The sequence below is a fragment of the Acanthochromis polyacanthus genome, chromosome 2 (assembly GCF_021347895.1).
Source record: "Acanthochromis polyacanthus isolate Apoly-LR-REF ecotype Palm Island chromosome 2, KAUST_Apoly_ChrSc, whole genome shotgun sequence".
Lineage (NCBI taxonomy): Eukaryota > Metazoa > Chordata > Actinopteri > Pomacentridae > Acanthochromis > Acanthochromis polyacanthus.
The window spans coordinates 18,911,371-18,932,819 of NC_067114.1; the positions used below are offsets into that span (position 1 = coordinate 18,911,371).

At 39.1% G+C, this 21,449-nt stretch overlaps 3 protein-coding genes across 3 annotated transcripts in view; all 3 read right to left on the bottom strand.

Moving 5' to 3' along the window:
- Positions 1–613: 613 nt before the first annotated feature.
- On the bottom strand, positions 614–7,706 carry wdr76 (WD repeat domain 76). Its single transcript, XM_051944083.1, is given in 18 exon segments — positions 614–2,336; positions 2,617–2,670; positions 2,762–2,909; positions 3,023–3,058; positions 3,061–3,119; positions 3,233–3,348; positions 3,492–3,572; positions 3,574–3,638; positions 3,641–3,650; positions 3,956–4,109; positions 4,251–4,291; positions 4,472–4,570; positions 4,699–4,816; positions 5,319–5,374; positions 6,694–6,786; positions 6,966–7,058; positions 7,139–7,258; positions 7,500–7,706. Coding segments are annotated over 18 exon segments (1,638 nt in total). The 5' UTR covers positions 7,539–7,706; the 3' UTR covers positions 614–2,080.
- Positions 7,707–9,012: 1,306 nt separating this feature from the next.
- LOC110954843 (pro-cathepsin H) lies at positions 9,013–17,154 on the bottom strand. Its single transcript, XM_022199565.2, has 12 exons — positions 16,999–17,154; positions 16,141–16,172; positions 15,377–15,482; positions 15,206–15,276; positions 15,000–15,104; positions 13,885–13,971; positions 13,664–13,719; positions 13,491–13,572; positions 13,345–13,413; positions 12,965–13,071; positions 12,139–12,267; positions 9,013–12,054 (listed from the first exon to the last, which is right to left on the bottom strand). The coding sequence occupies exons 1-12, from the start codon at positions 17,072–17,074 to the stop codon at positions 11,979–11,981; spliced, it is 996 nt and encodes a 331-aa protein (XP_022055257.1). The 5' UTR covers positions 17,075–17,154; the 3' UTR covers positions 9,013–11,978.
- Positions 17,155–17,267: 113 nt separating this feature from the next.
- Positions 17,268–21,449, bottom strand: part of LOC110954839 (ras-specific guanine nucleotide-releasing factor 1-like) — a 29,024-nt gene continuing 24,842 nt past the window's right edge. The window contains exons 21-27 of the mRNA XM_022199560.2: positions 21,328–21,434; positions 21,090–21,174; positions 20,810–21,007; positions 20,627–20,706; positions 20,393–20,510; positions 20,150–20,218; positions 17,268–19,079 (exon numbers count right to left, since the gene is read on the bottom strand). Coding sequence (XP_022055252.1) covers positions 18,987–19,079; positions 20,150–20,218; positions 20,393–20,510; positions 20,627–20,706; positions 20,810–21,007; positions 21,090–21,174; positions 21,328–21,434 — 750 coding nt within the window. The 3' untranslated portion in view covers positions 17,268–18,986. The remainder of the gene's footprint in view (positions 19,080–20,149; positions 20,219–20,392; positions 20,511–20,626; positions 20,707–20,809; positions 21,008–21,089; positions 21,175–21,327; positions 21,435–21,449) is intronic.

Genomic DNA, 21,449 nt, shown 5'->3' on the forward strand with positions numbered 1-21,449 from the left:
TTTCTCAAATTTAAAAACAGCAGAAGTAGCATTTTCAACTACCTGAACCTTTCTTTGTGCAATGTAGTTCAATACAACATTTTTTTTTAATTGCCTAAATCCGTAAAAAGATGACTTGAACTGCAAAGTGAGGTGACAGTTCCACCGACACACAAATCTTGTTTCATTTTCCTGAATCTTGTAAACAGGAATAAGCCTCAGACATGGTCTTACTGTAAGCTTCCTTCCTGTACCATGGCCCTGCACATGGAAATGTCTCTGTAAGCATGTGTTTCTGCGATTTATTACCTCCAACAAGACTGCTTATTTCCAATCACTGACTGAAGACTGGTGTAATCTATTTATGAATAAATATTATTCTATTCTTGACATGTTGGCAGCTAGTTCTGGCTACAAGTTCAATTTTGAATTCACAGAAGAAGCAAACAAAGGTATTAAGCTTGAAAATATTCAACAGTCAAACTAAAATCCTTTTCTTAGTGAAGCCAATGCTCACACATGCTAGTCTTTTATGTGACAATACTGCCACCTTCAGGAAACTACCACTGCTTGAGATTAACACCATTCACACTCAAAATGTTTGGTATTAAAATACTCTATTTATTTTGCTCAGTAGAGACAATACAGAACTTAAAGTGAGCACAGCTTCACAATGGGCACTTTCACTCTGCCACAAGCAAACAATACAAAGGAAACTAGAAATTGATTGTGTTCCACATGACATTTGGGAACTACATAGACTCAATGAGGACTTTTCCTTAAGTTTAACAGAAAGAAAATTTCTCATCTTGAACTGACCTAACTGATGGTGAAACATAAAACAAAGTAGCTGATACATATCACATAAAACTATCTATCTTTAACATTAAATTCACCTCTGTGTCAAATATCCAGTAATAACTGGTTGGTCACTATCCAGGCAAAACAAACAACAATATATCAGACATGGACAAATCTGATAACTGGAAAGTTCTAATCACGGAAAGTCAAGATCAAAGCTTTCAAGGCACTGAATGCCCCACAGAGTAAAGTAAGGCAGGGGCAACCAATAAAGTACATCTCTTAATCTACCAAATCTGGATCAGAGCTTAGGTTTTTGGCCACTGTACAGGCACTGCACATGAGACGAAACAACATGAGGGCTGGCAGTGGCTGCGTTTTGCTGTGTGTGTGTGCTTCTTTGCAGCTCCCCTGACAACATGTTGAGGCAGTAAAATGAATGCAGTGGGGGAAAACACTGGCAGTCTCAGAGGAAATCTGCTGCCATCTGCATGAAAACTTATTTCCAGCAAGATAACAAACCCTAATCTGCACAAGCGTGGCTTCAAAAACACAGGATCATCCTGAAATCCAGATGTCAGTTTAACTGAGAATTTGCATGGTCTGCTCACTCAGTACCACTGTAAAAAGACAGAGCTTAAATCGCATAAAATGGAAAAGAGAGCAATGTCTTTTTGTGCAAGCTGATACTAACATATCCGCATACAGCAGACTCAGGACTGTAAGGGCTCAGTACAGTTACTTTATGAGGTACCCCTGGTCACTAATGCAAAGATCTAATCAGTCAATCGTGTCTCAGTAACTTAGTGCACAACATAATACCAGAATGAGGAAGAATATGACAGTGAACCTAAGAACCTCCCAGACATAGACATCAAAGGGTATCTACTGGAGAAATATAGGCTGAATACACTGATGCAATATTGTAAATACGAAACATGAGTACAAACTATTTTCAGAGGTGGGCAGAAAAATACACCTACGCTCTGATCCTACCTACCCAAAGAAGGAATAAATGTGTTTTAATGTGATGATGGATAAAGAAAATTCTGAAGCTTGTTACCGATTGTGCGTTACCTCACAGCGTATGAATGTTTATACTGTAACTCTTAAGTGCAACATCTCTACAAACATGACTAATGACTTGATATGAATGTTATTTCAAAACACAGTAGGAATGTTACTTGAAGTGTGAGACTTGCAATTGTGACAATGTATTGAAGATCTTTGGAGAAAGAGAGGGGAATGAAAACAAGGCACTATGTTATCATTGTAAACAGGTAACAAAAGCACACCTAGTTTAGCTGGAAAAGACGTGCAGGCGTCCGGACGCATTGCCGCCCAGCAAGGCGTTCCTTGTGGGGTGGAAAGCAGTGACGGACAGCACCGTGCTCAGGTTCTCGTTGTCCATGAAGGTATGCTCAAGCTGGCCGCTTTCATGGAACACCTGAACCCTCCGGGGCCTCATCATGCTCCCCACCACAAAGCAGTCTTCCTGTTTGGGGTCCCAGACTGCTGAGAGTTTGGTCAGCCAGCGGCCTGTGTGCATGTCATGTCTGCAAATGTATATTTAGAAGAGACATTGTAAGTAGATTCAGGTGACAGAGCTTTCAAAGCACAAATAGGGAGAAAAGAAGAAGCAAGCATGGAGTCTGTAAAACAATGACTGATCCTATTACTTCTTCATTGATGTTTGATGATTTGACAGCGACATGCTCATTAGTAAATGGAAAAATTACTGTTGCCTCGATAGGCTAATTTCCATCTATTATCTCTGGTCAGATAAAGAATAACCTAAAATTAATTCTAAGTTTGCGCTCAACTGATGGGATTTACCTGATGGATGTCAGCAAGGGAGATTTAGTCGTCATTGCAGATGTGTCATATACCCTGTAAAAAGTTCAGAAAACATTGAGCTGGACTGAAAAATAACCTACAATAAGAACCAAAACAATTAGGCAAAGTGTTGTGCCGGCTTCACCTTATGTAGTCATCCATACAGGAGGTGAGAACTCTGTTCCCGGTACAAGGGGAGAAATAAGCGCTGGATATGCTTAAAGAGTGGCCGAGTAGCTGGGAGACTGCCTGACTTTTTGTCTTCTTCAGGCACCGGCTGTCAAAAATACTCACTACCCTGCAAACAAGATCAAAATGTCCATTTAATAACATCTAAAAGACAATCTGAAACAAAACACAGAACTGGAAACAAATGACAGATCAATAAAAGTAAAATCAGCCATACTTGCTTCCGCCACTGCAAAGTACTGCTTCTGTAAAGGTGGACACTAACACAGCGCACAACCTTTGTGTCCACTGTATGGAGGGAATCATGGGAGTTTCTGCAGAGAAATTAAATAACATGCTTTTCACATAATGCTGTGACTCTTTAACACTATTGGAAAAGTTTCATAAATAACTACGATTATCAGTTTAGACAACAATAATACCTTACCCTGGGCTGCGCCTATCAACGATTGCAACTTCTCCATACCAGTTCCCAACCACTAGTATCGAACAGTCATGTGACATGAAGTCAAAGGTTTTCAGACCATCTTCAATATCATACACCTAAAAGCATGTACAAATCTCTCAGTATATGTCGACTATAGTCCAAACAGATTGACCTCAAGTAGACAAGGCTGAAATGTGGAGCAAATGTGCTGGTCATCTGGTATATTTATACATTTCTAATTAAACAAAAGGTATCTTACATCATCAAAAACAGCCTTCTCTATATCCATGCAGCGCAGAGATCCATCATAGCTGAGGCTCAGCAGCTGGGTGGGATGAGCACTGGGAGAACGCCATGCAACCCACCGGACGAGTGTGGGGCTCAAAGAGCAGCACACCATCATCACCCAATCACTGCCCTGAAACAATGCAAACAAAGAAATGGGTCCACAATGTACAGCTCATGTTACGATATCAAACTGTTGTGAAATTTACAAAAGCGTTAGTGTGCATCCAGTGACTAAACTTGAAGGAATGCTCAAGCAAGAGAAGAGACAAATAAAGCAAATCAGTGCTGAAATCGTTTATATTGCAGCGGACTATTGTTTACCACTAGGATCTTCTAAGTTGATATTAAGACCTGCTTCCATGAGCTTGCTTTGAGCACATTTTCTTCCCTCTAGTGGTGAAACACTCATTTATAATTGAAGTCGAGAAAACTCACCAGCTTCCAGAGACCCACTTTCCCCCACTTGTCTCCTGTGGCCATCAACAGGCTGCTGGTGCATGGGTGGAAGGCTGCAGAGAAGATGCGATCCTTCACCACTTTGGCTACTTTGGCTTCCGTTATGTTCATTTTCTTAAGTGCAGAGCGGTACCTGTGATAAGACAGCAGTGTAGATGTTTGCCAACCTGTATAAATTTTGTCGGCTGATGCAAAACGTGACCGTCGATACATTAGACAAAAGCGAGAAACAGCAGTCATTTTTTTAGTAGCTGATCAAAACTTAAAATCTTACTCTTTGAGATCAACCTTCATTTTTCTGTCTTCTGTTGAGTCCTGTGAAAGCAAAAAGCAATTTTAAGATTTAGTAAGTGCGTCAAAACAATTATGAGACCTACAACGATACTAAGCTACATATCTCAAGTTTAAGTATATCCAGGAGAGAAGACAAAGAGTGGAATCAGAGACATATTGGCAACATGGGACACAATAAAGCTATAGAAAGGTGACTCCTACCTCAGAGCAGAGCTTAAGAAGTTCTGAAGGCAGCTTGTTTTCATCCATGTTAATTGCTTCCATTGGCAGAGGGCCAGGGGGCTTCTTGGCTCGAGTAGTCTTTAAAGCAAGTAAGTAACCATTAAAGCAAAAACAATGAAAACGCACCACTAAAAACCTAGCAGTGGAGTGGCATGAAGTGAAGCATCACTCTGGTATTGTTATGTTATTTAATAACATTTCGGTACCTCTTCAAAGATAAGTGTCCCTCTGGGTTCAGCAGGAAGTGTCAAGACTTCTGCCTCTTTATTTTGGAGACGCAGAGATTTGCGAGGTGGCAGCACTTGTTTTACAGCAGCCTGTGACCTGTAGCCACAGAAAATAAAAGCTACAGTGATGCCAAGACTTTAAAAAAAAAAAATAAATCAGTGAAACTGACACAAAAGCAATCAAAGTGGTGAATTTGCTTAACTAGGCACTGCTCAGAAACACAAATCAACTGTCAGTTGTGAAACGGCAATGAAATTTGAAGCAATAAAGTCAATCCTTACATTTAAGATATAAAAACACAAAATATTAAAAATGTCACTTCACTTTTTGCTTGTCAGTTAATTAATCTGTTACCTAAAAACTCAAAAAACAACCCAGAGTAGGTTACACACAGTAGGAGGATAATGATGTTCCACACAGAAGACATGAAAAACACTGAAAAGTACTGTGTTGTTCTCACTGTAATTTCAATCTCTGTTGTAACTCTCCACTTCTGCAGCTTACCAAATACACTAGTTGTCAAGCTCCACTTAAACTATTTTATTCAGAAAATACTAAAACTCTCATATTAGCAGTGGCAGTTTACAGCTGGATGTACCTCAGACCCCTCTGCGATGCCTTTGGTTTTGTCAGCTGCTTGAACTCCTCAGTTGCCTTTTGAGAAAGAAAACTACAATTGATATCATGTCTGTTCTGTCCCAAAATGACCATATGTGCAAAATATAAACACAAAACTCTGACCAACATAACCCAAAATACATATTTCAGTAAACTATCTTATTTTGTCATATATTCCTTAATGAGAATAACTGGTATAGAGAAAAACTATACAGAAATACATTTCAATACAGTGGGACATGACAATTCCTTTCTTGTGCTGCTTTACTACTTTTAGGTGGATTAATTACAGTATGGCCAGCTAAATATTCTGACTTCTGGTTGTTTAGATGTATTTTTTTGTTGCATCTACTCTCAGTTAAAACACATGGGATATAAACTGTATATTTACTATACCTAAAGATTCAAAGTCAGGAGTTTTCCGGCATACAGGAATTTTTGGCACGTCCTGAAGAGGTTTTAACCTAGCCTAGCCACGCTAGACCCAGCTCTTAAGACACAAGGGTCTAGGAACGCTCAACAGGAGGGAGGTGGGCTAAAAGGGTGTCTTTCAAATCACTCTGCAGCAATTGGGTAGGTATACAACCAATCAGCGCAACGAACAGGCTGACGTAGTTCCTAGAGCGCCAGCGGATTGTGGCTAAGTCCCATTAGCTTCCCAACCAGCAGAGCCAACTGGTATATTAAGGATTTGCCATATCCCGTCGGCATAAGTCCAAATACGTCTTTCTTCTCAATGAAACACTTCAGTGCCGTCCTTTGTTTATCTTTCAAGTTGAATTTTAGCTTCAAATCTTTAAGGGCTGTGGCCAAAGCTGAGTCGAAAGATAACTGTTTATTGTGCGCCGGTGGTTTCTGTCAGAATCGTCACGCCTCTGTCGTCACTTAGTTACACCCGCCTTCTGACTCTACACTTCATGGTGATTGGTCCGGCCAGTTTTAGGAGCATCCAGCCTTGAGCCTTATAGAGGGTAACTAGACCCACCCTGGCAGAGAATTAAATTCGTTGCCGTGGATTGTCTAGCACGGCTAGGCTACTTTTAACCAGCTTCAAGGGATAAATCATCAGTGCCAAAATGATAAGAATCAAGATAAGAACCAGTTTTGTTTTGGGGATTATATTTGCCCAAGCACAGCAAACAATTTTCATATATCAAATATTCAAAAATAACAGGAAAATGCTTACATTTCTCTCACTGCCTTTACTTGATCTAATGAGCCATACTGCCAAGCCTCATCACCTCTAAAGGTCCATTCTAAACCAGCAAAACCCCTGATAGTAACAATTTCAATATTATCCATCTTTGTGGTTAAAAAGGTCAACCATTGTGAGTACACCTCAACTGTGAACCCACCTGGAAAAGGTTGATGGAGGAGAGAAATGCTTGGTTCTGTCTGATGTTCTCCAGCCGCTCCAGTTCATAGGCAGAAAGTCCTCCATGTCCATCCTGTTACACAAAGATACAGCACTGACATTCTGCCGAAACGTCCTATAATCTTATTTTTAAGATACCATGCAGGTGTTGATAATTTTCGTGTATTTTTGACACATTTTTATGCATTTTGCAACAACATTCATATCCAAAGTAAACAAAAAAAGTCCACTGGATCGAGTTTATGTACTTACAGATGCAAGGTCCACATCACTGTTTTCAACATCCTCCTCATCCTTAATTTGTCTTTTATTCTGACCGATTTCCTCGACGAGGGTTTCTGTTTTCTGTCATGAAAATATGTGAATATTCATGCTAAACAAACCACCTGCTATGTAATATTACCATTTGGAGAAGAGCCTTTTACCCTTTTCTTCTGGGCTGTTTTAGCTGTGCTGTCTCCGGGAGAGTATTGGAGGCGTTTAGGTGCCAGAACTGTCCGAGATGACCGCCGGATTGTTTCCTCTAGCTTCACAGGAGTCATTTCCTGCAAGGTGTGCATTATTAACTATTAACCTAACAGCTAGCAAGAGAGAAGAAACGCCCTCATTTTTAACTTTCCCAAAGAAACAGAAGTTTTAGCGAGACTCATGTCACATTTTTAGTTACTTACAATACTGCCTGTTAACGTCTAGCTCACGATTAACTCATTTTAAGTCAGTTTAGCTCCGGAAGGTAGCGAATTTTAACGATATTCAGCGACTAACACAGACAGAATGTGACTATACCTGAACAACCGCTTCACGTTTCACCCGTCGTGTCGCCATTATTGGTGTCCTTGCGATAATAATTGTGAATATCTGTTCCGGAGAAGTCAATAAATTGACAGCAGTGCACCTCACAGTAAACAGCTGCGGTGCTTCTAACAACTATAGAGGAGAGTCATTGGCGCCACATGGAAGAAATGTTTTGTAACTTGCCCCTCCCTCGGTGTTGTGAAACAGAATACTGGCAGCTCATTGGTTTGGATTTACGTCAAAAATTAAAAAGGGGTGATCCGCTACTACAAACAGCCAATCAACACTTCAGAATTCGATTGACGGCTCAGGCTTACTGAAAGCCTCACTTCCTGCCATGGGGTAATGTCGCCATCTTGTGGGGTTTCAATGCATAAAAACTCGCCAAACGTATTTGTCAAACAGAAGGAAATTGACACACACGCAAAAAAGAATTTAATGACCCAGGAGCATACGGTAAAAAAACAAAAGTGTCCGGTACCCGCTTTAACATGTTTTAAACAAATGAAGAGTTCATTTGCAAAAACAGATAACTCCGTCTTGATAAATTTTCAGAAAACTTTTTTTTTTATTGTTTACTTCAGATAATGTCAATCAAACTGAAGTTGTGTGGATTTGACTCAGTAGAAAAATACATGACAAAATAGAGAAAAAAGAAATTATTAGTATTATTATTTTTATCTCAAGTAAACAATTAAAAAAATTAGTTTTCTGAAAACTGAGTTACCTGTTTTTGCAAATTAACTCTTCAAATATCCATCCATCCTCTATACACCGCTTTATCCTCATTAGGGTCGCGGGGGGTGCTGGAGCCTATCCCAGCTGACTCGGGCGAAGGCAGGGGACACCCAGGACAGGTCGCCAGTCTGTCACAGGGCTACATACACAGACGAACAATCACACTCGCATTCACACCTACGGGCAATTTAGAGTACTCAATTAACCTCAGCATGTTTTTGGACTGTGGGAGGAAGCCGGAGTACCCGGAGAAAACCCACGCCTCTTCAAATATACTAATAGAAATCACATACACACACACACACACACACACACACACACACACACACACATATATATATATACATACATACAATCCAGACCAAACGTGGGGAAGCCAGATCAAATTTATGCAAAAAAAATTATCACAGTTTCATCGTTACAGCAAAATAAACATGATTATTATATAAAGAATAGCTCATCAGAATAGATCTTTACTGTCATTATCAGGTACCTGTACCTGTCAGTGATGGGCAGATGACACCTCATGAAGCGCTGCAGCGCACCCCCCAGCAAGTATGTGCTGATGCTGTGTCCCTACTGTGTCGCTCCATACTGACACCTGCTGGCTCATAAAATCATTACAGATAAAATTTACATTTAATTAAATAACTTTTAAAATTGAATAATTATATAATAAAATTATATCTGTAATGATTTTTATTAGTATATTTGTGTAAAACATGTTAGAGCGGCTACCGGAGGCTCAGATGCAGGAAATGAACGAGTAGACAGTTTTGCAACAACAACAACAAATTTATTTACAGAACCAGGAAGAATACAGAACTACAACTGGAACCAGAACTAGCTGTGCAACTCAGGGAACCAACCTAGGAGCCTTTAGAGGCAGGGAAGACTAATAACAAAACAAACCCAAAAGCTAATTAGCCCACTGTTGGTAACACCAAGGCAGGAGAACAAAATAACAAGTGAAATCTAACTAACAAAAACTAAGCAACCAGAAATCTGCACTAAAACCCAAAAGCTCAACCCAAACTGCTCTGGACTATAGGGAGCTAACGCAGCCACTATGCTAACCTAAGGAGATTAGTATAACCTGTATCTGATGACACCAGAGCTGGGGGACCTTGCTGCCTCTGGGGGGGACTGACAACAGATGATTTTCCCTTGACCCACCCAGAATCCACGGAGGACCAAGTCAGATGACCAAAAGCAAGCAGGAGTCAGCATGGAGGGACAAAGACAGTCCAGCATCAAACAACGACTGACAACGGTTCTTATAGGACGCCAGGACTTGATTAGCTGGCCTCCACCTGCACATTATCTGCTAATGACACACCTGGACGTCTCATCAGCACAGCACACATCTGCAAAGAGAGAGACAGCAAGGCCGAGGGAGTAGAGAGCCCTGCCACAGCTCACAGCCTAAGCTGTGGCTTTAACAAAACATGTGACTTTGCATGTTTTAACCCCTTATTTTGCAAAGAAATTAACACATTCTTGCCATCTACAGATTGCACTTTAAAGAAAAGAGCCTTTATTTGTAACGTTGAGATAAAGCAGAATAAAATGTTCCCTCTCCAGACTTTACAGTAGAGCCTGGAAAATGCCTGATCTCAGACCCGCTCTGTGTCCCAGCAGGGCCATACATTCATCATGCCTGTTTGCCTGTAGTGGGAAAACAAAATATATGTAAATATAAGTAAACGGAGTGTGAGATCTCCCTGGTCGATAGAGTGCTTTGAATTTCATTATGCAACAAGCTGTCCGGCCGTTATAAACGAGGCCCGTGAAAAAGAAGTGATCGTTGGATGTTATAAAGATGAAAGGTAATAGTTTACGCCACCATGAATCTGATTGTAACGTCCGCACTATTAGAAAGGCCGATAAGAGCATTTATGACTATTTATTTGTTGTCATAAAGGAAAGTGTGCTGTTTGATTAATACGAGCAGCTGGCGGGCTCCAGGTTCAGCACATTCTGATGTTGCATATAACTTACGGAGGTGGTAATCTGCCGGCTTATATACTAAAATGTGATCTGTCACACATGTGAGATAAGTAGAATTATGACTAGCACATTCCTGCATTTCCCCCAAGTGCTGCGTTTGATATGCATGCTGTGTAAATGTGGGCGAGTAATGCTTTTGTTTTCACCAAAGAAATATTCACTCGGGTGACAAGATGCTATCTGCTAATGTGGTTTATACAAAAGTATACAACTGGTTGGTTTCCTCATTCAAAAAACATATAAATCTTGCTCAGATTTACGCTGCAGGGATGGATTATACCAAGACTTCACACATTCAATCAGTGTATCAGCTCAGCAGTTTTTCTTTTACATGCATTTTTTTTCAGCAGTCTTGTCAGTGAAACAAACCAGTTAAGGTTTAAGCTCCATTGAATTTACCTCGGGATTAATAAAGTATCTATCTATCTATCTATCTATCTATCTATCTATCTATCTATCTATCTATCTATCTATCTATCTATCTATCTATCTATCTATCTATCTATCTATCTATCTATCTATACTGTTGCACCTCACATTGCAGGCAGATTGGAGCATGTTCAGGCGAGTTAGACAACACTTCCTGTTTGATGGCGAAGGATCAATATTTTTGGGAGTCGCCATGGCCACGCCCTAAGACTTTTGCGGAGCATTTTGATAACTTTTCATCAGGAAGGACTGTTGCATATACTGGCCACATTTGAGGTCTCTTGGACTTACTCCCGATGAGTTATTAATCAGAAAAAATTTACAGCTAATTCAAGATGGCTGACTTCCTGTGTTGGGTTTAGGGCGAGGCCGTGATTGACTTTTTCGTGTGTCCTGATGTGCCACACATGCCCCCAAATATTGTAGCTGTAGATGAAACATCGTTGCAGTTGGCCTAATGACCACTTTTTCAATTTTACAGGGGCCATTTTGCCACACGTGCGCAACTCCTATAAAATATCAAATTTTTTGCCAGTCCTGATGTGCATGGAAAATTTGTTGCATTTTGGGGTATGTTTAGGTCGCCAAAGTGGAGTTTGTAAAGACGGGAAAAGAGTGAAGAAGAAGAAAAAGAAACCCTCGGGTTTCAATAGGGTCCTTCGGCACCGACGGTGCTCGGACCCTAATAATAATCATACGCCACACTATCCCCATTGCAATACATATGCATATGAGTACCTGATGAACTGAGGAAATCGGATTTATTTTTTTAAGATGGAATGAATGGAAAATGGTGATTTGCTGTGATGCCTGAAATATAAGCTGTCTCATAATGACAGCCAGCCTGCTTACGTCACACTCTCTGTCACGTGCTTGTCTACATGTTTAACAAGCCATGACCTAAGACTCAAGAGCGATGCACTCTTCAGATGTACTTGCCATACTGGTGGTGTACCAAAGCTAAACACCCAAGAATGTAGTCAGAAAGCATCTCTTTGTAAACCATATGTCCTTTCATCTTTCATTTAATGCAGTATGTAGTTATGTTCAAGGCTTTTGTTAATTGCAGTTCGTCTTTCTTCATGTATATTGCTTGAAATTTGCATGATCCAGTTGAAATATTAAGATGGTGCTGTTGAGAAATTGGTCTTCCAGAAAAGTTGTTAAGGGCCCGTTAGTGTAGCTCAGACCTTTAGGCGCTATATGAAACACTTTGGAGAACATTTCTAGGCACGTTCAATCCTTTAACATGGCCCCAGGGTGAGTTTTTCCTCTTTGTTGCCATGTTTCTCCTCAAAGTAAAGGTAGAGGATAGGAAGAGCATGCAGCCAGTCCGCACATGTTTCTTCCACGCTCAATCAAGAAATATCTGAGGGAATAAAGAGTAATCTGTCAATGAAGCTTGAAAGCAGTAACCAGTCACGGCACAGAAATACACATAGACTATATTTACCCGTCCTTCCCCCAGGCTGTGCCCCAAGAGTTCTTCACAATCCAATACAGCATGCCGTTCTCTTCAACACCATAACCCACAGCCAGGACTGCATGATTCACGCTATCTGTTGTGTTTTTACACTGGGTGCTAAACAGACAACAACACTAAATCAATCAAGCGCATGTATTTTGTGGGGTGTTAGCTCTTTCTTACATTGTAGACATTTTGTGGACCCAAACATTCAAAAACTTAAAATCTTATTCATCTTTATCAGTTCAACAACATAATACATGCCTACATTAGCACAGTTATTACAGAGAGAGACAGGAAGTTCACTGAGCTCATAACTGTTTGCACCATAAGAAATCAGACCATCACGACAGTGGTCAGTTTATTAGTGATGTTCCAAACCTGCAGGATCATACTCAGTATGATGAAAAGATTAGTAGCAGTTTATTCTGGTTGACACCAGCATGGAAGTACATCACAGCAAAAGCAGGGTGTAATCTGACAATATAATTGCATACAAATATCTTTTTCTTTTGATAAACTTTAAAATATGTTATATTTTAATAATAGTACAAGCAGATTTCTCGCTCATCCTCCAAATAACCTTTAGCTAAAATTCTGTTCACTGCAGATTTCCCTGGTAGTCTCATTATTCCCATAATCCTCTTCCAAAAACATAACTTCTGCATTAGTGGATTACAAAAATCCCATTATTGTATTATATTTTTTTTCATAATGTAAAAGGAAGAGAAACAACGCAGTACAGTCCAACCAGATGAGCTGCTCTGAACATGTCTGACCAAGCGTTTGCTAAGTTACTGAGTCCTCATCTCACCTGGAATAGACTCCGTCTTTGTAGTGCATAAAGTCAGATGTGACGTCAAAGCTGAGGGTAATGGGGTTGAGCCAGGCCACAGCGTCAATCATGGCCTTTTCATCATACTGTTGAATGCAAAAACAGAAATTTCAATGAGCAAAGAGGTGGAGTTAATGCATTTATAGTAGCATGTTAACCAGAGCATATGCACCACCACTGAGTATTCAAAGCAGCAACAAAGTAGCTGTTTCTTGTCTCTTCCCTAAATCATGTGGCTGACGGTAACATGTTCAACTGTACCTAAATAGTGAATTTGTAATTTTTTTGAAGAACAGTCACATAGCATAAATAATGTACACTTTGTTCCACAGTGTAATGTCACATGTCCATATACTTACACTTGTGATGTTGACCACATCTTTGACAAAAGCAGCTGCAAGCGTCGGCTCAGAACTGCAGGTGTCATCCTAAAGCAGGAAGGATCGTTGTTATTTATTCTCACTAAAAAAATATCCAATGAGACTTTACTCTAGATGGATCATACGTAGCCTTTGTAGGGATAATCTTCTTCTGTCATAAGACCTTTGTTGTATTTGATGTACTCAAATGCCTGGCTGGGGAGCCCACTGAAACAAACCAGGTAGATTGGAATTGGTTGAAGCTGATCTAATGTTACAATTATAGTCTAAACGCTAATGATAAATGTATGATTCTTACCCCAAACATCCATAGTTGTTAAAGTCTCTGGCACAGTCTACCAGCTGCTGCTCAGACTGAAACAGAGATCAGCATCATGTATTTAAACACAGCAGTGGCCCTGCACAGTAGTAATCATTTTTATTGTACAAATGACTAGACAAGACTTTTTTTTGTATCTACAGTACTTCTCAGAATAATGTTATGTGAGGCCTACTGGCTCGCTCATATTAAGATCTTACCAGAGATATTAGCTTCCCAGTAGCAATAGCAGTTACGGACTCCAGACAGCCGGTGGTGGAGAAGGTCCAACAGCTGCCGCAGAGAAACTAAATACACAAACACCACACAGCTCAGACAACTAATAATTCACTTATGTTAAACTTAAGTCACTTCCTTAATTTTACACATGAAAGTCGAGCGTTAATGAAAACAGTTCTCTGGTGAAGCTTTGTAATGTCAGAGAAAATAACAGTGGTAGGGTATTAGGGTTATTTCAGGTAAAATATAAAAACACAGGCACTCAAGGAGCTACTTGTTGCATGATGGAAACTGTAATATTCACAGTAAGAAATAAATTGTGGCTTCTGCTACATCAATTTGAATTTATTTATTGTTGTCTCTCTCATGTTCCCCAGCTTCATTGATATGCAGTGCTAAATTTTTGGATTTTTTCTGTTTTGACTATTATTTAGCTTTTATTACAGAGTCTGCTATAACATTAAAAAGAAGTGATGATGTGCTGTTTTTTCTTCTCCTTTCATAATTTTTTTTTTTTATCATGCACTTTAATGCAAATAGATGCTCTATTAATATGTTTGATTTATATAGCTAACTTTGAATGAAGCATCAATTTTTTGGCAGCAAAAACATTACTAATTCATCTGACAAGAGATCAAGCACATTGTTTTAGATTCTACCTGTAATAAAAGGAGAATATGGAGATTTGTAAGCCATTAAGACAACTTGACATGTTCACTCTCCTCCAAAAATATTGGAACAGTGAGGCCAAGTCCTTTATTTTTGTCATAGACTGAAAACATTTGAGTTTGACATCAAAAGATGAATATGAGACGAATAGATCAACATTTTATTTCCAGGTATTTACATCTGGATCTGATACACAACTTAAGACAGCATTATCTGTAGCAAAACACCAAGCTTTTATGTGGGCAAAAGTATTGGAAAAGATAGATTAATCGGTTTTAATTCAGTTGTACAATTCAATGCCAAACCCAATTTTTTTCAGTCTACAACAAAATAAAGGAATTGGCCTCACTGTTCCAACACTTTTGGAGGTATTTTGGGGAATGTATATTGAACTATATCAGCTGTGTTCATTACTGTATGAAGGCACCTGGTTTTTCACTGGAGTCACAAAGTTCCCCTTCGTCCTCCAGTCGACAAACTCGGGGTGAGGCCCAGCTCTGCTGACATGACTCCCTTTAGTGACTGAGCAGTTCTACAAGGCATCACAATCATAAGATAATGACGAAAAACCAAAAAATAAACTTAAATATACTGTAAACAGCATGAGGAGTGTGCATTGTTGATACTTTCTACCTGCGGTTTTGTCAAAAGATAGAATTTTCTGAATTCTTCAAAGGTCATGTCTGAGAACTGGTTCAGTCCCACTGGATTGGAAAGCAAACATCTGTGTCAGAGCAACATTACCAAATTATAATTTTAAAATCTGCATTATGAGGCTGGAGTTTGTGCAGAACTGTACTGTACTTGTGAAAGAGTGATTTCCAGCATTATGATGATCAATGATTCTCCTATTCTGAGTGAATACATGGAGCCGGTGGTAATACTCCTCAGTGTCGTAGACTTTGTTGTGCTGCACATCAAAAGCAGAAATTCAAGATAGCATACAAAAGACAGATTTTTCATAGCATTGCCACTCTAAGCATACAAATTAAAAGACTCCTGTCGTGGTTTCTCTTAGATGTGCCAAGGTTGAATAACACGTCCGGTGATGCTGTTGCTTTTAATATGATTTTATTATAAAAAGACAGCATCTGAACTGGCCCCATGGTTTGCCTGTGGAGGATTCCAAAGCCAAAAAGAATCTCACCCCGAACAAAGAAGTCAGGTCACTTTTATACCTTCAGTCGATCAGCCCACAAGCTCTGTGGGTCTCAAAGACCCCCATCCTGGACATTTGAACTCCTTGGCTTTGTTCCATACAATATAAGGAAGCAGGGACCATCTTCAACCAACCACCCAAATTCTACAGCTCCCGAAGAGCCCCTAAATCACCATCTTGGACATAAGAACCCTTATAAGGATTCCTCCTACAGGAGAACACATTCCCTTCTACTAGGCCACATTTGTTTCACTCAGATACCAAATATAACGAACAGCTCCTATCAGAGACTAGAACAAACAAAACAGATTCTATTCTACTAACTTATTAAATAATACATGTCTCAGATCAGATACTACATTCCAAAGTGTAAAATGTAAAGAATTTCATTGTGGTATTATGTACATACCTCTTGCATCCACTGTTTGAAATGATGTTCCTCTGATAGGACACAGATAAAACCATTAGTCAATAAAGCAACATTTACAGCTTTGGTTTAAAATACAGTAGTATTAGTTTCACAAGAATAACAACAAAAATTATACTTAGCCTAAAAGTAACAGGGACCAAGTAATGCTCAACAAATGCATGGCTCACGATGATTCAGTGATAATGATGTATTGTGCTTATCTTTAACAAAGTGTCAAGTGACTGCTACTTAGTGTGATTTGTTCACACTTAATGAGTTATCAGCTAAGGAATGTTATTCAAGGTTCCTTCATGCATGAATTGGTATGTGACCAAATTAGCTGAATTTCAGCTACACTTTACTTTATTTCAGAACCATTTATTTGCTTATAGCCTCTTTTAACCAAAGCAGTACATTTTCTTATAGAAATATTGGTTGTCACATGAACATTTACATAATATGCTTAAATATAGTTTCATGAATAAACTCTCATGTATGTGAAATTCAACTTAATTGATCACATAGTACTTCATGCATGAAATAACTGAATTAACATTCCTTAAGTGACGATCTGTTAAGTGTGAACTAATCACAGGAAGTAATGGTCACTTGCTAATGTGTTGGTGGTGATTAAGAAGAATTAATGACATATGCTGCATCAAATAATGCATTAAATAATCCTAAGTTAAGCATGTGATATGTATATGCATATGATTTGTACCCTCAAGTCGAAGTGTTATCCACCACTATTCTTTGGTAGGTGACTACCTCTGCTAGAAAAAGCTGCTTTCGTTGGAATCTCAGCATTTTAAAATGAAGTAAGATGAACAGAAAAGAAAACATCTGATGAAAACTTACCTTCAAGAAAAGCGGAAGGTGTTAAATGGGCAAAACTAAGAGCAGCGCTAATGAACCACACCGCACTCAGTGCCATACTTTCCACAGCAGACTCCAACAAGCTTTGAGGGCGTCACATGACTCGCCCTCTTTACACAATGAGACTTAACTGCCCCCTCCTCTGACACCCCCTTTCCGATCCTCCCCCAGCAAAGTTACAACCACAGTTTTCACGCTCCACTACACCTACAGTTCAGCTCTGAGTGTAAAACAAACACAGCAGCCTCGAGGACACTTCTCCCCCTGAGAAAGAATAGATTTATTAACAAGAGGTAATCAGGAAAGAATACACTTTTATACAAAACTGGAAATACTACTCAAGCTGTTGAAATAGACTGAAAGATAATTCTCATATCACTGGGTATTGCTCACTGCAAACATTTGATGTGCCTGTAAGAGGGTAAAGATTTATGTGCAAGGGTGGGGTTTAAATACAGTACACATACTGTTCTAGATATAGATTTGATTTGAACACGTGAAAGTGGTACATGCCTGCCACTTAAGCTTTAGGTGTTTTTCTATACAAAGCCTGTAAAAAATACATATAAATATTCCAAGAATAAGCACAATATTACTACTGTATAGTTCCTGCTAACGCGTCGGAATAGACAGGATACAGAATGTGTTACACTTATAAGTTGTTTTCAACATTTGTTTTAAAGTATCATACACAGAAAAGTTATTACAGAGTTGAACGATCATAAGGATAACACATTTCGAGGGATATGTTTTTAACACATTGCACATTAGGAAATGCATCAGACTGCCTGTACACAATATTGTACACAGCAAATATTTCTGCTTCATTGGCAAATCGTAGAACAAAATAGTTTACATACTTTTGTGGTATATAATCCGTTTCATGATTAAGGCAAAACCATAATGCACTGGCCAAAGAGGATTAACCATAAAAACTATGCTCTCACTGTCTGAGTGTATAAGCTGCGAATTTAACTTCCTGAAGTGGCTCAATGTTAGTTACATCTGCTACATACATTGCCCGGTGCTTATACTATATATACATCGTGTTGCCCACCAGGGGAAAAAGGTGATAATAAGCAAAGCATAAAAACCCATTTCTCCAAACTGAAAACAAACAACTCAATCAGGAAACTCCAACACTTCAATCTGTTCGTCATTCAGTGGCTACATGAAACGTCAGAGCACATGATTCAACTTTAGCCACTGCAGCAAGTCCCTCCTCTACTCCTCCAAGAGGAAAAGTTCTAAAATGTGCATAAATTGAAGTTTTAATCCTCAAGATTCTATTGAAATCAAATCCCAATTTCACACTATTAATGGTTTGTATTTCGGTGCAATAGTTATTCACTATATTTACATTCAGGACTTTCTTCTGCAGATTGTAGTTTTCATTTTAAGAAGCGAAGTCATGCTGGATTCAAATCAATCAGCACTGAAATCTTAAGGATTATAACTTTACGTGGTCGTGCAACAGGTGGATCAGCACGTATTTGTATTGTGTTTACTTTCAAGCTCTACACTTAAGTGGAAAGAGGTCAATTTACTGTATATGAGAGCTTGTTTAAGGATCACTGCAGTTATGTCAAAATATCTTAATCATCCTGTGTCAAATGTGACTGTCTCTCAAGAATGAGAGATTTTTTTAATATACTGCCCATTCCCATTAGGACATGACTACATCTCAAACCTGTATAGTCCTCTGTGTGTTTATTCTGTGGTTTAAAATAATGTCATCATAAAATGATATTTCAGACAATAAGTAACATATAAATACTCTGCAACTATAGAAATAAAACCTCTCTGGGCTTCTACTCAGTCTCTAATAACGATTATACACAACGAGTCCAGTGGGGAGCATATACTAGAAGGGCACAGCCTACTGTGTCTAATACAAATAATACTAAATGTACATTTTGATATACTGTTTCTGTACACTCTATACGAGAGCAGAGTGAGAGAGATCCTCTTCATGATGACGTTTTGGGCTCGATTCTCAGAGACGCTTCATACAGGCTCTCCTCATCCAGCACCGTGCTGCTGTCAAGCAAATATTTTGCCACCTAAAGCAACAAAGAGCACAGACAAGTCAGATTGTTGAAGATTTCTTTCTTTCCAGGCTCATACATTTAGAATAGATGCATTGAGAAAGAGCTTGCAAACCTGCTATTAGTGGAGAACATTTAGCCCAGAAATACTCAGGCTAGTGAGTTATGTGGCACAAAACCAACAGCCTTTACATGCACTGTTTCTTATTTAAATATCAAAATTAATGAATGTTACTTCTTCTGAAAGTTTAATTCTGTCATTTCCTGTTTAGCAGACTGTAAACTACAGGGGAGGGAGGGGGAGTTTGGCTCCTCTTCATACCGTCCACTCAAAACGTGATTTGTCAAATTTTGGTAGGGCTTCTAAAATATTGACAATAAGCTATCTTTGCAATGCATTTCTATTTTTTCTGCACCTTCATCACCATTTATTATAAATAAAACTAGGCAAATATTGATGTATGATTCATTCACGAGGCTGATTAATCACTACTTCACTTCGGTAAAGATGCCAAACTTTCTTGATGCCTACTGGTGTGAAACAACCAGAAAAACAAAACTAAACGCAGGCAGTAGAAGCTACTTTTCATTTGTTTTCTTATTTGTATTATTGTTGTCTTTATTAATGAAATAATGAAGGCTAAATCAGGTGCTTTATTAATGTAAATATATATCGTTTCTGGCAACAAAATGGTGAAAAAATTAGCTCAATCGAAAGCCGAGGTATGGTACCACATGCTCCTGTTAAACGGGAGAATTTGTTCAACAAGGAAGAGGTTTTTTGGTGATCTTTAGAGGTTAGTAAGAAAAGCTTTACATTCTCTTTTGTAGGTTAAAAATGACAAAGCAGCTAAAGGTTAATTGAGTTGTAATGAGGCTGTGTAGTGCTATTATTTGGAAGGAAAAAACTGGAACGCATACTGCATATTGTCAAACAGTGATTAAGAAGTCCAGCAGGTACATCTTGGCTCTTGACGATTTTAGAAATAAGAAGTGTCTCAAGTTTAGATATACGCAAATATTACCAGTGAAAGTATTTCTTTTTACGAATCAATAAATAACAATGCAGGTAAATGTAATCTCACCTTCGGTTGGTAATCAATCTTGTAAGCTGTTTGCTGAAATTGTCGTATCTCTCTGATAATGTGAGATATCTGGAATTTTTTTAAAAAACACAGAAAAACATAAAGTTCAATCACACAGATTTTTTTCTCAATAGGTTCATAGGGCTGGAAAAACTAACAAATTCTACATTTGATGCACAGATTTCTTGCAAGTATGAAAAGACGCAAACCACACTCATGCTCATTTTTTTATTGTTATTTTACCATTCTCATCTTGGAGAAGTTGACCAGGTTGTCCTCAGTGTAGTTGGGTGTTCCCTCCTCGATGAAGGCCAGGTCAGTCAGGTACATGCCCAGGTAGGGAACACAGGGAGGGTCACAGCTGAGAAACATAAAAATAAACACAAATGCTAATAAACAGAAGGGGGAATGTACAGTATGTAACACCTATCAGAATTTGTAAGCAGCTTACAGAAAAGTGAAAAACTGGATTCTTACTTCTTCAGAGCCTCTCTCAGGTTTTTGAATCGGCCCTCTGATGACACCAGCTTCTGCAACTTGTCAATCACAGTCTTTGTCTAGAAAATGCATCAGCACAAAGCTGTTATTGCCAGCACCTAGAAATGTCAGCGAAATCTTTTATCACAAGACAAAAAAACCTTTGTCCACTAGAAATGATACCTGCTTGGAGACTTTGAGCCAGGTCTTCTTGAGGCGGAAAACGGAGCTGCGGTTTAGAGAGGAGGTGATCTCCAGAACGGCGTTGTAATTGTGGAGGCAGCGACAGATGTCGGCCACCGCCACCCATTTCTCGATCACCGCCACTCGCATGTTGACATCATCCCATTGCAGGATCTCTGTGGCAATCCTGTTACTGATCTGGCAACAAAACAAATACATAATTATAACTAAGTCTATCTGTCTATCTATTCTCTATTATAATATCAGAGTAAACACATACATCATTGAAATGCTTGGTTGTTTTCATTATGTATGGAGTTCTCTCATTCTTGTCATTCTTCATCCAGCCTTGACCAAAGAATTCCCTGTAGAAAAAAACGAACCGACAAAACATATTTACAATTAACCAACATTCACATAAGGTGAAACATATCATATCAACATTCACTAGCTTCCCTCCAACCTCCCAGTCCAACCTCCAGTGCCTGTTTTTTGTGAGTGCATGCACGTGCACTCACTCGTATGGGATGACTTTGAAGACCAGGTGGTCCAGCAGTGTGAGCTGCTCCGCTATCTCCAAGGCCGAGTGGCTCTCAAACGGTTCAGTCTTGCAGTCCTCCATCGCCTGAACACACATATA

Excerpts from the sequence above, each read along its gene's own strand:
- LOC110954843 (XM_022199565.2), bottom strand. The coding sequence starts at position 17,074 with ATGGCACTGAGTGCGGTGTGGTTCATTAGCGCTGCTCTTAGTTTTGCC. Across the intron at positions 15,483-16,140 it reads TCAAACAGTGGATGCAAGAG|CACAACAAAGTCTACGACAC; the intron begins GTATGTACATAA and ends TTTGATGTGCAG. Across the intron at positions 13,972-14,999 it reads TGACTCCAGTGAAAAACCAG|TTTCTCTGCGGCAGCTGTTG; the intron begins GTGCCTTCATAC and ends TTGTGTATTTAG.